The 15174-nt window shown below is 31.8% G+C and overlaps 1 protein-coding gene and 1 long non-coding RNA gene across 2 annotated transcripts; both read right to left on the bottom strand.

Annotated features, from left to right (window-relative positions):
* Positions 1-2573: 2573 nt before the first annotated feature.
* Positions 2574-8727, bottom strand: LOC148597149 (phosphoserine aminotransferase-like). Its single transcript, XM_088563200.1, has 10 exons — positions 8586-8727; positions 7755-7815; positions 7102-7171; positions 6503-6708; positions 6169-6246; positions 5552-5646; positions 4645-4814; positions 4318-4446; positions 3806-3943; positions 2574-3511 (listed from the first exon to the last, which is right to left on the bottom strand). The coding sequence occupies exons 1-10, from the start codon at positions 8637-8639 to the stop codon at positions 3409-3411; spliced, it is 1104 nt and encodes a 367-aa protein (XP_088419326.1). The 5' UTR covers positions 8640-8727; the 3' UTR covers positions 2574-3408.
* A 3672-nt stretch (positions 8728-12399) lies between these two features.
* Positions 12400-14363, bottom strand: LOC148597148 (uncharacterized). Its single transcript, XR_015918975.1, has 2 exons — positions 14090-14363; positions 12400-13589 (listed from the first exon to the last, which is right to left on the bottom strand). It is a non-coding gene; the product is annotated as an uncharacterized LOC148597148 (long non-coding RNA).
* Between the last annotated feature and the right edge of the window lie 811 nt (positions 14364-15174).

Here is a 15174-nt window from a genome sequence, read left to right as displayed (position 1 = left end):
GTATTTAGGATTTATCCACTGAGAGTTTTCCTAAAATAAAAAAAAAATATAGAATAGAATACATATATCAATCTCAGAAATAAAAAATGGAAACAATTATTTCAAAGTTGGTAGTGGAAAAAAAATCAAACATATATACGGCATGATACATTTTTAATGTGAACACCCTTGTTGCCAATTCTATCCCTGACAAAGTTTTCATTCATTTCTCAGTATCCTATTATTGATTAATAAAACAATAAAGAAATATAATCTGTGATTGAATAAGATCTGCAAGTTGAACTCTTTGTTATGCAAACAAAGGGATTTATTGGCAAATGTTATGGATAGTCTATCTTTACCTGTGTTTAAACAGTTTGTATTACTGGTACTTAAATGTTCATTTATTTATTTCTCAGGTTGGAAATTAAAAGTGTTGAGATTTTAGAACCAAAATATTCCCATATGTGTTGACTTAATATGGTACATTGTAGTACTTTCTACATTAGTAATAACTCAGAACACACAAGTCTTGATGTTTACATATTACAGTAGGGGTTAAAGGTCATAACTTTTCCACAACTGCTCACAGGCTTAACATACTAATGTTTAGAATAATTTAGTCATTTGAAAAGGTTAAAGGTCACACCAAGTTTGGATTTTATCCTTTTCTATTGGGCAATGTTCTTTTGTTGGTTCAAAAATTTTCCTAGAAACATAGGAATATTACCTGTTATAGGCTTCTATTCATATGTGACGCCCCAGAATTAAACCCAGCAGAACCTTTTGTCCAAAAATGGGTTCAGTTTCAAACATTCCACTTAAAGTTTTTTAAGGTTTTAAATGATTTTGCTAAGGCCAAAATAAAAATATCTTAGATTCTCATCCCTTCCCGACCTTATCTTTTTTTAGCCCCTCAAAAATTTTATTTGATTTTCTGTCCACATTAAGTCAATTTTCTTCAAATTGACAGAATTTTTCACTAAAATTAATTAAAAAATAAAATTAGCCCACCCACCCATTATTTTTTACTATGTTGGATGTGAATATAGGAATTTTTTAAAATTTGGCCTAAATATGTATGCTTTTATTTTACTTTTAAAACAGACTTTTTCTCTGTATTCCTAACTATTTCTTTTCATTTTCATTACTTGATGATTCCTATTTATACCACACTCTATTTTCACGGGACGTGTTATGGTATACTGCTGTCTGTTCTGTTTCCATCGTCAACACTTCGTATAAGAACTCTGAAATGCTTTAATTCTGGCATTGAAGTAAAACTTAGGTTAATTTTTCATACTGATGGCAGAAAACTCTTTAGATTAAAATAAATTAAAAAGTTAGTTTTAGAGTAATAGGACTTCTTGCATTTAAAAAAGGGAGGGTTTTCTGTGGTCACGCTATAACTGAAAAAAAAAACCACTTTCAGTCAAGGCCACGAAACTTGGAGATATTCTTTGTATTTGTGGTCATATGTTCCCTTTCATTTTCTATCAAATTTTTATTTCAAATTTTTGATTATTGGCTCTTTTTCATTAGGGGGGAGGTGGTTTTTCAGTTTTTGTGCTTAAATAATGGGTGTAACATGCCCTAATGGTGCAGCTCTTTATTTGATTTTTTTTGTTTTTTCCTTTGTCAGTATGTCTTGTATAACAAGTTTTGCCATCCAGGGCAATATAATACTTTCACAATGTACTTTTTTGTGATGAATAGGTACCCAACTGGTGCACCTGGTCCATGCTCCAAATTTTTGTCCCAGTTGCTCATTTACTTTTGTAACTTCCTTTGTATTGCTTTAGCTACTTTGTTATTTGTTGTGTATGTCTGTTTTCCATGTCTGGTCTTTCTGAATTACATTCTTTTGATTTTAGAATCCCTTGATTACTCTTCTGTATAAGTAATCATAATACATTGACTGCTTCTTTCAGAGGACTTCAGTGTGGAAAGTGTAGCTATGACAAGTCAAGAATGAAAAAAGTACTACATAATGAAATTTTATTATCACGTAGCTGAAGACAAAAATTTAAAAAAAAAATCAGAAATTTATGGTTGCTGCCAAATTCAGGTCGAAATCATTGTTTGTTCCACTTTTGACAATAATTAAGCATCAGACTAAATAGAACTTTCTCTTTGAAGTTAATTTTAATATTATGCGTAATCTCCTCGGTTGTTTGTTTTGACCTGTGACTATACACCAGTCTTTTAAAGTAAGTATCGTACTACATATGTACAATAATATGTTACAACAATGACTTAAAAACCCTTTCTTGGAATACTAACAATTGTCAGTACAGTGAGGAACTCGATAGTCAAACCCTAGCAACATACCAAATATCAAATCCATATCTCGTCTAGACAACTGAGCAACTGACTGTACATGGAGACACATGTTCTATAGTCTACTTCTGATTCAATAAGGAATTTCAATTTCAATTCTAATCTGATCCCAATGGAAACCAGAGAATACCCTTTACAACTGATATAGTTTACAATATACTTTGGGTCAACAAGCAGTTTAGGCTTTATAGTAATTTAAATATACTTCATTATTCACAATTCAACTGTTGTCTGACAAAGTTTCACATAGAACAAATATTTCAAGATTTTTTATTCATTTTCCATAACGTAACATAACAATACATGTAATATGACTGTGTAATGATATATATATATACAATGCTGGATGAATAACAATTTTTATCAATGTCAAACAAAAATTCTAATGAAATATCTGAGTCCTTACAATACTATTAAATGCCCCTTTCTTCTCAGAATATTACAATATATAATATCGAGGACTGTGGGTAATAGACCAAAGGTCAATATTGTATGTACAGTCTAAAATATGCCCTATTTCAAAACAATATCACAGTATACGAGTATACATTTGTCATAAGATGTACTTGTACAAGCCACTACTATCTTCAACAGAATAACCAGATCAAAACACTTCCTTGAGCATCTGCATAAACACATCACTGACTGTTTATATATAAAATGGAAAACAAGTTTTGGCAATGCTTACATGTACATTGTAAACAATCACAGGCTGTTATTACAAGTAGTATGTAATCTAGTCAACGGTAATATCAACCTTTTAAATTGGCAGTAGTATGCAAAAAATACTTGACTGTTTGCATTTTGTACCTTGAATGAAGCTGGCCACTTAATACAATGTGCATGAATTATGAAAACAAGAACACAAACATTTTTCTTGAAGGACCAAAAAAGTTAACAATGATGATTGTGTTTACATTTGGAAGGCACTAAGAGTTGGTGACTATAACGTGTCTTTCTGAACATAATAGACTTGATATGCATGGTATGCTCATGATCGTTTCAAAGAAAGATTTCGTTGTCAATTTGGCCAGCTCACTCTGATGACAGGATTTATTGACTGTTTGTATCTAGTTCCCGGAGATTTATTCATTGGTGCTTCTCAACGAATTCTTGCATGTAAGTCACTAGTAACATACATTCTTCTACAGATAGAGCATTATACAGAGAAGCTCTTATTCCACCAACAGCTCTGTAAATAGAAATAAGATTTTGCTCAGTTAAATAAAAAAAAAATTAAATTTTTCATCAAATAAATTTACTGAGTTTTAGAAAAGACATTGAAAAAAAAAAAAAAAAATCCCAAATTTATCAGAAATTAACATCAATTTTAGTTCCAGTTTCTAAATGATTGGTTTTAAACATTTCTTTGGTCAGTAATCTAGATTTAATAAAGTATCTTTTGTAAATTTTAAAATTTTCCAAAACACTCCATTCACTTAAATCCTCCCATAAAGAGGTATTTAATAATATATTCAATATTTACCTGTGTCCTTTCAGTGATGTTAGACCCCTCTTCTCTCCCTCAGATACAAACAATTTCTCCAACATTTCATCCCCTTCAGCTGATCCTATTCTGAAGGTGACATTCATCCTGCTACGACAGTCCTTTTCTACAGGGGAACTGCAAAATACCATGGATGAATTGGTAAAACCTGATGTATAGTTCTTGTTTAAAGCAAAATATTTTTCTCAAAATCATTTTTCAATTTCAGCAATGACTAATCATTATTTATTTTAATTATCTAGTACTAGAAACTTGGCTATGTTGTGCTGTTGATGCTTGCATTAAAAGCATAAAAGAAAGGAAGTAAGCACCACTCAATTATCAATGAGAAATTAAGCACTATCGTTGAATCTTTATAAACAAATATATGGCAATCATAATGAATTTGTTACGTAAAAGCAAAACTACTATGATTATGAATTTGTTTAGTAAAATTACAACTGAAATAGCGACATGTAATATCATGCAACATTAAAAGACATCCTGCTTACCAGTAGAAACCTTTTGAGTTGTCTATGACATCATAAACAGCTTTTGATTTGATGGCAGCATATTCATCCATTTTCTCTGCGCCTCCATTGTCTTTAAGCCACTGAAGCACTAACCCAAGGATGTATATACTGAAAACAAAGAACAGGGTCAAAATTTAGGATCTTTGGAACAAAGCAGTGTTTTATATAAGGAAGCAAATATTTGATTATTATGGGGATAGGATCAAATTTTTTATCCTGCCTTTTTATCTTGAGAAAATTGAGGTCCTGAGCAGAATGAAAACCAGGTAAAAATCTAAGTTAGTATTCATTATTTTCTATACTTACTTGTATGTAGGTGCTGTGTTGTATAGAGAGTTATTTCCAACTTGTATTTTGTAGTCAAATATGACTGGACAGGACGGAACAGCGTGGCCTAACAGATCTTCTCTAATAATAACTAAGGTGACACCAGCACAACCTATGTTCTTCTGAGCACCAGCAAAGATAATTCCAAACTGAAAAGTAAACAGATAAAATGCTTAATTTTATATATTTCATTGGAAGGCAAGTATTTCCAAGGGCTGCCAAGCTTTTCAGATGCAAAAGCATGAGATTTGGCAGAAATTTGAAAGATCAAAGGAAAATACTGCCATATCAGCTTCTACATGTTTTATCAGTTCGCAATATTGTATTTCACAAGGGATATACGTTCTGGTATACAATGTATGTTTACTGTCAACTAAGATGTAACTAGAAATTCCTAATAAGAAAACTTAAAGAATTGTTATTTTAAGACATGTACTATAATTCATCTTGAACAAATACATTTCAACATGATTTAACTTCATTCATTATATTTTCATTATATATTCATATTTGATTTTAACAATCTGTAGTCATCATGCAAGTTTAATGTGACATACGAGGATCTTAAAACCACTAAAAACTAGTATGAGCCAGTCTCAACAAGACAAAAGCAAAAAATATCCAGATCAAAATAACTGAAAACACAGGTAAAATTGATGTATGTTAAGGAAACATGTGTCTGTGACGTTTGAAATATGACCTATAGATTTGTTCATGTATTAAGTACATACATAGGTAAATATACAATTTGCCCAGCCTAAGTACTGAATTTCAAAAACAGTGACTTTAATTTTTATAAGTACTAATATATTGCTTTATAGCTTGTATGACAATGTCAAATAAGCCAGTGTCCTAGATAGACAAATTTGTGGACAAAATGTCTTACCTTTGAAACATCAAAAGGACGAGACAGCATGTTTGAGGACATATCACAGACAATAGGAACACCATTTGTTTCTGGTATAAACTGGAACTCAACACCTGAAAAAAAAAGATTTAATACATGTACAATTGAGTAATATAATTTCATGTATGCATCAGTGATCTAATCAGAAAATAGGAGAAGCACAGTCACTAAAAAGGGTGAACTTCATTCCAGCATGCTTAACCAAGATCATCATACCCAGTTTTATTGAAATTTGACCCCATTTTTTGCTTAACCAGTAAGGCCATAATAAGAAAATTCCAGGATTTAATTCCAACTTTGTTCAAAATTTGGGGTGGGCTTTTATTTTTAATCAATTCTTGTGTAATATGCTGTCTGTTTTAAAGAAATTGAGCTAAATTGGACAAAAAATCAAAATAAATTGTTTCGAGGGGGCTGAAAAAATTACGTTTGGAGGCGATGACAATCTATGATTTTTTTTTCTTATTTTGGTTAAGTATTCATTTGAAGGCAGGGGATGTACCTCTTTACTTGTTAAGGGGGAAGGTAAGACTGAATGTGTCAAATAATACATTAAGTCTGAAAAATGAACAATACCTCAGAACTATTTTACTTACCATGAATAGTTTCATTAGCACAGTAAAATACATAGGAAGCTTCAGGATTGAGATTCCATGTAGATTGGTCTGGGATAGCTGAAAAAAAAGAAATATATTAAAATACATTTGTACATGTACTACAAATTCCAAATAAAAAGGAGTATTTGCCTATATTTGTAAATTCAATTCTGTTATATTTTACCAATTCATGTGCTAGCATTTAAAAGAACAATACATATATTTATACCCAACTTTCAACTCATACAACAAGATAAAATTCTGACTGTTCTAGAAAACCTTATTTTTAAATCTGTTAACTGAACAGAACCAACGCTTGATCATAAAAACCTACCAGTGTATTTAGACATCTTTGAGATAACTCTGTTGACTTTTCCATATTTTTCTGCTTCCTGTGCGGCCTTTGCTGACCAACTTCCTGTGACAATGTAGTCTGCAGTACCACCAGGTTTGAGGTTCATGATGTTGAGTGGAATGGCAGAGAATTGACCGGTACCACCACCTTGCTTAAATATCACTTTATAGTTGTCTGGGATGTTCCTATAAGTTAAAATAATTTAAGAATATTATCATGAAGGTTTGCAAGGAATTAAAATAAATACTTGTAAATTACATGTACATTTTAATAACTGTTGGTATTACCCCTACTGTGCAAGAGGTAAGATTCAGAACATTGCTTGCAAGACAACCTCTAGTTTTGCTTGAGTATTGTTGGTGCATGTATGTTCAAGACAGGAAATAATTGATCAAGTTAGTAGTTGACAATTGTACTAACATAAGTATAATCAATGAACTTCTATGAACATGCAACTTTGATGTGGAGAATTCATTTTTTTCTCATTCTTACTATTCTTATATAATGCTCATAACACTTATATTCTTAAAGGAAACAAAATCTATGTTCTATGTCTTCCTGCCCTACAGTAAACTTACAAGAGTTCCCTCAAATCATTTTCTGCCTTAGTGATGATTTTTGTGAAAGCTGCTGATCTGTGGCTGAGTTCTGCAAGATAAAATTAAACCAAATTAAGTTTTAAATATATTGACAATTTCCCACAAAACCATGGATATGTTGGTTCAAGCAGAAAGGGACAAGTGTTAAACTGATTGTATATTTTAGATAGACTGTTTAATATATAAATTTGCATGCTATCATTTGGTATATGTCAATTTTGTGAAAGCGGAATGCTTTTAAGTGCAATCTGTTGGCCTTCAAGTGAAAAACGGAATGAAATGACCAACCAACATAAAATGTACAAGAAAGGCTTAAATAAAAAAAAAATTAACCTTTGGGAACCATTTTTCAATAATATAAATGAAACATGGCCCTTTGGCTAGATTAAGTCTTCAAAACATTTTTTCCATTAGTATGTATTCATTTGTGTAGAGTAGTCTTCAAAACATTTTTTCATCAATATTTAATCATTTGTGTATTGGTGACTTGAGGCACAGGTCGGTGACCTCTAGTTTCAACTTGTCAAAACCGGTGAGTGTCTACCGTTTACGTAACACCAACCTAACTAGATTTTACCAGTTTAATAATGGTTGTTACAACTGGGATTAAAGGTCACACTAAGTCTATTTACCCAAGACACTAATTCCCAATCCATCATAATTCAGCATTTCTTTCTGAGCTCTTTCCAACACCTGAAATTATATAATATTATTTGCAATGAAGGTCAATGTGGCTAATTTACATATCTTCCATAATAAATCTGGTTCTTTTCCAGATCCATGTCGTATTTTCCCCGTCATAATATGTACAGGGTAACCAGATGAACCCAATATGCAAATTTAAAGGGTCAAATTCTCACCGGAAAATTTCTGGTCATCTGCAATTATTATGAAAATCGCAATGTTAATGGCATCCCTGTCATGTGCTATTTAAAACTATTATTAATTGGGCAGATGACAAATTACTCAAACAGTTCTCGTTAATTTCATTATCTCACCTAATCGCCTGCCGGCCGGTCATAATTTATGTTAATTATAAATATTGCCCCGCGAACGCATTTCTATCAAAATCGTCTACAAAGTGATCCCCGACTCAAGATGTTACAAAAATTATTTAGGACCTTTTCAAATATACAATAAATACAACTACATTTCAGAATACCTTCTGTCACCTGCAATATATCCCAAAATATCAAGTGAAGTGCGATTATTTTGACAGAACAGTTGACCTAATTCCTACATAATTAACCTAAGGCCCTGTAATCGGCGACGTGATCACGCTTTCGACTGTCAGACGATTTAAAAAGCTTTTATGCAACAACACAGGACAGTGATAACTGGCTAGGATGATGTATGCAGAATTTATATAACATCAGAAATTCCGTCGATTTGAATTTAACCAAATACATGCGTACTTAAAAAATTACAATATAGGTAATAGAAAAAAAATAAAATTTTCTTACCTCAGTAGGTAGCTTGGCTGGTCCTGCAGAAAAGTTAATTACTCTATTTGCCATTGTATTTTGTGATTTATTTCACTTCAAAAGTAAATAAAATATATTTAATCACTTCCGTGTTATCTCTAACAGTTAACAAATTTGTGAGGCAGATGAAATGGTATTCATCGGTTTTATGCAATGATCAGAACCAGAATTAAATTTGATTGGTCTCCTCGCTAGTGATCCTCCATTTTCATTGGTTGGAATGACAACACGCACTGACCTAGTGTTGGTGAAAACTCCAATATGCATTGCTATACTTTTCCGCTGACCTGGCGCACAAAATTTCGTCTTTTATGTTGAAAATCGGTGGAATATGGATATATTTATAGACTTACATAACAAATATCGAGATTTAAAGCGCATTTTATGACCAAGGACATTTGTTTTAGGTGTAGATATGGAAGTTTTTTCGAGTTGTTGAGGAAAAAAAAAACAACTGAAATGAACAAAATTAGTTTATTTATCATAAGTTCGTGACCGGGTCAACAGAATAATAAAATATTTTCCAGAATCTAGTCATAGGTCTTCTTTTCAAGTTTTGGGAAATCCAAATCTGTTGAATAGCTGGTGATCTGTCATCTATTTATTCAATGTCCCCCATTATCAAGACTCATCATCTTTCAGGGGCGGGTCTAAAATTTTAATTAGGGTGACAGGATCGAGGAGCGTGGAAAATTAATGTGTTTATATAAGACATATCTTCATCGAACTTCAAGATGAAAGTAAGTAAAGGGTTAAGAAAAAAGGGGTGATAACCTGCTGCACGAAATATTAAACAAAATATGAAGTTCCAACAAAAGGGGCATACAAAATAAGCTAAATTAACACACCCGCGCAAAAAAATAAAACATGTAATAATAATAAAAAAAATGAGGATTTATAGGAAGAAAATAGACAAATAACTTGAAAGCATATGGAAAGCCCCATACAAAATACTTACAATCGGTAGTTAATATTACATTAAATTTTACTAAGATTAAAAGAACTTTTATAATAATATTTTTTTTTTAATTAAAAAAAGCGTAACGGTGTGCAACTTCATTTTTCTTTAAGTATCATTACTTCAAATAAAAAAAAATATAAATATATTTAAAGTCAATTCGTCAAGAACAATTCTAAATTTACTCGTAAGACTCGTTGGTTCTCGCACGGGTCGATCACCGTACTGCAGTTTATTAATTCATTAATTTATTCATACAACCGCCCTTTAACTCTATTTACGTTTCTTATGCTGAAATCCTGCATGGATCCGGTCCGCCCCTGACAATTTTGACACGCAAAGAAACCCACAGTTAATTCTATTACGTAAACGGACACGACATGATATGACTGTAAGCAGATTAAACACGCTATTCTAAAAGACACTATTTAACATGTATAATATAATAGATTGAGTTCACTAAAGGGATATTTTATGCAAATCATACACTGAATCAACTTTACTCTCGAGACTTAACTAATACAAATGTATATTTTTACCTAGCTGTGGAAAACTTCACGATTGACCAATAATTGTTGAAAGTACCACAAAAATAGCCATTGGGAGCCGCATCATCTCTGATTTTTAATATCTTTATGGTTCTCCCCAGTCAAAATCACGCACATGCACATATATACACATAAATACTTCCATTAACAATTGAATAAAATAACTTTTCAGTACATGTCTTCTTTTCACTCGAAATATATGAATATATCGATTAAGGGAACTAAGAGATTTTTAGAAAATGTTTCGATTTTTCAAGGCGCTTCTTGGCAAGCTCCGAACAGCGTCTGACGTTCGAAATTAGTCCGAATTTCCTCTGACCCTGCAACCCTCCTCTTTTTTATTTGGATATTGATGTGTCGGGTTGGGGTCAGAACGATGTGCCATACAAAGAGTTGGAGATTCAGCGGTATCGCGGAGTATCGCCGTTCACGCGCTTCTTACGACTTTCATGTTAAAATCGTGTAGGTGATGCATACCTAGTTCGATTCGGGATTCATTTTTCTTTATGCTGATGTAAGTTTTATCGGCTATTTGTCATCAAATCTCGGTAAAAACAAGTTTGAAAGCCTTAGCCCAGGGTCAGCAGCCATTTGCTTACGATTTCCAACTTGAGTGACGCAAGCGAGATTTGGTTGTATGCAAATGAGATTCCGTCATGCACAGATGGTCACGTGAGATAAAAAAACACCGCCTTCTTTGTGTGTCTAAACAAGCGCGTGTACTGGAACAACATATGAAAACACGTGGTTGGATCCAATTTACAATTGGCTGCATTACTTTTGGTTGAAGAAGGCAATCATATACATTTTCTACTGTATTTTAAATTGCTTCATATTTTTAAATAGAAGTTTATAATTATGTTTTGCACTTATTTTTAACCTTCAGTTGCTAGGATTCTTAATATATTGAAGTTAAACATAATGTTATTTCAATGCGAGATTTTAACTGGCAGTGTAACTTGTGATGAACTGGATGTCTGTATACCTGTTTCTTGTTGTTTTTTTTAAAGATTCTATGGGAACGAGAGGGCTTAGGGAACCCAATTATATTAAGTTTGTGAAATATTTTTTCGTTCACAACCAAACATCTCTGCATGGATTTATATATAGCATATTTAAGCTTTTTTGTTTCCTAATGTTCATGTCTGACTTTCTACACAAAAATGTAGTACTTGCAACAAGTTAAAGATTAATATTATTTTCTGAAAAAAAAACCAGCAATATCTCTTTGCATTTTATAAAAAAACTATCAGTAATACACATACGTCCTACCTCATATGAATGTATGGTTGATTCTTACAACTGAATACCAGTGTGGTTCAGTTGACTACATGTAAATCCTAACAAGTTACCATAGATGAGGACATAAATTCCAAATTATACTCTTTGGTCACAATAAAAGATATCTACAAGTATTCACAGGTGTGAGTCCAAATTATCTCTAATATTTATACAACCCCAAAAATTGTTCACTCGCATATTGGTTTGGATTTGTTGTGGTCATCTGGAGACACTTGGTTTTTGTGAAAATTTGAGTATTAGTTGGTTGATCTTTATAAATTTTAAAACAAGGTTGCAAACTACAACAGGAAGGTTGGTATAGATTCTGGGGGTTAGAATTAGGGGCATAAATGGGTCCTAAAACAAGAAATTCATTGAATTAAAAATACAACTCTAATAAAAGTATAGCAATGCCTATGATATTGCTTCACAATTTTCTATACCACAATAAACAGACTTGGATGGATTGTTTGGGTTGTGACTTAAGCCAAGTAAGAATAAGGGGCCCTAAACAAGTATTTTTCCCCTTGATTCAAGAAATAAAGGGGAAAAATACTTGTTTATTTCTGGTTTGGTTTGAAAAAATTTTGTAGATGTCACATCAAAATCCTTGCTTGCGTTTTTCAATTAGATTTCAAATATCTTTTACAGTTTTCAAATTATAAAGGAAGCCACGCCCTAACAAATCATATTTTATGAGATAATGAAGTACAAAGTGTTCCATGAATGCACTCTAAAGCAGACCTTTATACTTCAAAATGTGCAATATTGTGTCCAAATGATTTGTTTTGTCCATAATGAACTGTGAGACTCTGTTAAGTGCGTCAATAACTAATATTGTGTCCACACTTGTAGAGTTTAATTGACTGTGGTTGTATCATTCTGCATTTGGCAAAGCTTTTTACACATTCTTGTATTGTAGGGTTTTGCATTTGCTTTCAATTTGTTTAATTGCTGAGGAGTTTCTTCACCTATGTATGTTATGGTGAAAGTTATAACATTCACATTAGTTAATTAAAAGTTTATTTGGAATTTACTTGAGTATCTACATGTTTAAACAAAATGTTGCACTTGTCTCTATTACTATGTGCATGCATCATAAATAAAACAGGTTTATACATTAGTAAACTTAGTTACATCTTCCAGTGACAATATTCTTGTAGGATTTAGGGGGCAGGGATTTGATGTCAGATAAGAAATTTATGTTGCACAAGCACAAACATTTTGTTTTAATTCAGAAGCAACTGATATCAATATTTCATTTTGAAAAAAAATGCCTTGTTTAGTAATTGGGGAAACATAGAATCATTATTATTCTACTTTTCAATGGAGGAGTAAAATATTCCTTTCAGGAATCTGGAACATTTTTAAAAGATTACTTGCCCCTTGCTAATAAAATGGTCGATGCTTCAGAGATTGAACAAAGACAGAATAATAAAACATAATACATGGTCCATTTTACAAATCATTTTTGTGCATCAATGCCAAAATCATCATTCTGTACAAAAAACATTGTGATTTTAGGATTTGAGAGCCAACACAAGTATTAGTTATTTCAATTTGCAGATACACAAATGTACATGTACATGTATATATAACTTTTAATTGTTGGAAAAAACTGACACATCAGATGCCTGACTTAGCTCCAATACCATAGATATGTCCTTATGTCTTTGGTTAAAGTTGCAGTTAGATTGAAAATTGTGGAATCTATTTTACTTTGAATAATTCAAACTTTTCTATGGTCCTCTCTAAAATCTAATCACCTGTAAAATTAAATATGGTTTTTTTTTTTGTATTGTAAAAAAAAATAAATATACAATGTGTGCCAACTCAAACAGTAACCCTTTACAAAAATGCCCCTTTTCATGTAAAACACAAGTTATTACACATGGGAGTCAGCTACCAGTACACTGTGGGTTTGCTTTTATTAAAATATATACAAATTTGCTAGTAATGTTACATGTTGTAATTGTCATTTTAAGTACATCAACAAGACATTCATGTAGATTTTTAAATGTACTGCATACATGTCTTTTTGTCACTATATATGCAGTGATATGCAGTGTGCCCCATCATATGCAACTAAACATATTTTTTTTTTTCAGAATGTTTCTAACAGGATGTCTCTCTAATGCTTTTTAATCACATAGTCTGGTGATGCCAGGAGAATGGTAGCACAACCTTCTTTGATACCTGAAGCAAAAATCAGTTAATTGAAAAGTTGTCAGTTTTCCAGTGATCATGCTAAATGTACACAATTAAACAAAACAATTTATGGACTTGAATTATTCATTGATTTCACATTTCCAATACATGAATATATTACATTTTTGACAAGACACCCCCTCACTTTTTTCCCATTCCTAATTCATTTGTTCATAGTTACACTGAAAAAAAATCCAGATTATTTTTAACTCAATGACAAACGCATACACCATCCATTTTGTGTTATGCCTTCATAAATTTCATATGAAGAAATCTTATGGCTCTTAGTTTCTGCACTTGTTCCTTGATAAGATACTATTAATAGGCTGGTGTGGTGAGCTAATGGACTGAAAAATATAAAGACATCAGCCACCATTTTGATGGAGTTGCAAAATTTGGTTCAATTTTTGGGAATAGAATTGCGGGAACTGAATTACAAAGTGCAGGGGACAAGGGATAAAATTAATGAAAAATTAAGTGACACTTACTAAAACTACTGTTTAAAGTCACATTGAAATTTGCGTCCATCAAATATACGACGAACTCTTTCATTTACCACTTCGATTCCAAATCTACCAGAGGGTACGAGAACACAATTAATTCCCCTTGGTTTTCGTTGTATGTCATATTTACCCCATCTCCGAATTATATGTATTAATTTCAGAAAATGATGGTAAAATTTTCTACAATTTATATATAAAATCCTGTTTGTACATATCTTTAGGCCAGAGAAGTTTTATTCAGTTTGCGCCGCTGGAATTTTTTTAACCAAGGGGAATTAATTGTGTTCTCGTACCTGCAGCGGTAAACGAACGCGTATACCGCTGCGTGGAGTTTGATTTCTTGGCTGAGGGCTTGTAATTCCTGCACAAAATCTCATTTATTTTATTACCAATATATCCCCATAAAATCAAAATATTAAGGACATGTGAAAGAAACAATAAACGTATATTTTGGATTGAAAAACCTATTACCATTGCCTAATCTAAAATTACCAAAAATATATGTGCATGAAAAATTCACATTTAACACATGCATTTTTTAAATATAAAAATATGCATTTTGAAGCATGCAAAGTATGAAAACTATATACAGAAAGTTTCAGTTTACCATATATTTCAATGGAATAAAGCGGATGACCGTAACGGCCTTCATTTCAAGAGTTATGTCCCTAACCCTAGGTCTACCTCGTTAGATAAGTATTTTTAAGGGTCAATATAGTGTTCTAAATTATACGATTAACCGTAATTAAATACGGTCATAACCATCCAATCCAAGCTAAAATATATACAAAGAAAATTTTTATTTTATTTTTTTCTGCCCTCCCAACCCATTTTCTAAACAATATTTCATTAATACTCTTTATAAGTTTCAAATGAAATGATTTCTTGGTAAAACTTCAGATCTAATACATAATTCCTGCTTAATGTTTTAGTAACTATACAAAATTTCCTGAAAATTTCAGTAATCATAATTTTTACATAATTTCTAAACAAGCCAGTTATTACACAATGTACATATATTTACTGAAATTTTCGGTCATTATATATAATTCCTACTTATACATTTCTAC

The sequence above is a fragment of the Perna viridis genome, chromosome 15, assembly GCF_037379345.1.
Source record: "Perna viridis isolate PV_CMFRI_1.1 ecotype Kerala chromosome 15, ASM3737934v1, whole genome shotgun sequence".
In the NCBI taxonomy this organism is placed as follows: Eukaryota; Metazoa; Mollusca; class Bivalvia; order Mytilida; family Mytilidae; genus Perna; species Perna viridis.
The sequence above is the reverse complement of the archived record's forward strand: the minus strand, read 5'-3'. Positions and strand labels throughout refer to the sequence as shown.

Excerpts from the sequence above, each read along its gene's own strand:
- LOC148597149 (XM_088563200.1), bottom strand. The coding sequence starts at position 8,639 with ATGGCAAATAGAGTAATTAACTTTTCTGCAGGACCAGCCAAGCTACCT. Across the intron at positions 7,816-8,585 it reads CAGCCAAGCTACCTACTGAG|GTGTTGGAAAGAGCTCAGAA; the intron begins GTAAGAAAATTT and ends ATATAATTTCAG. Across the intron at positions 3,512-3,805 it reads ACATCACTGAAAGGACACAG|AGCTGTTGGTGGAATAAGAG; the intron begins GTAAATATTGAA and ends TTCTATTTACAG.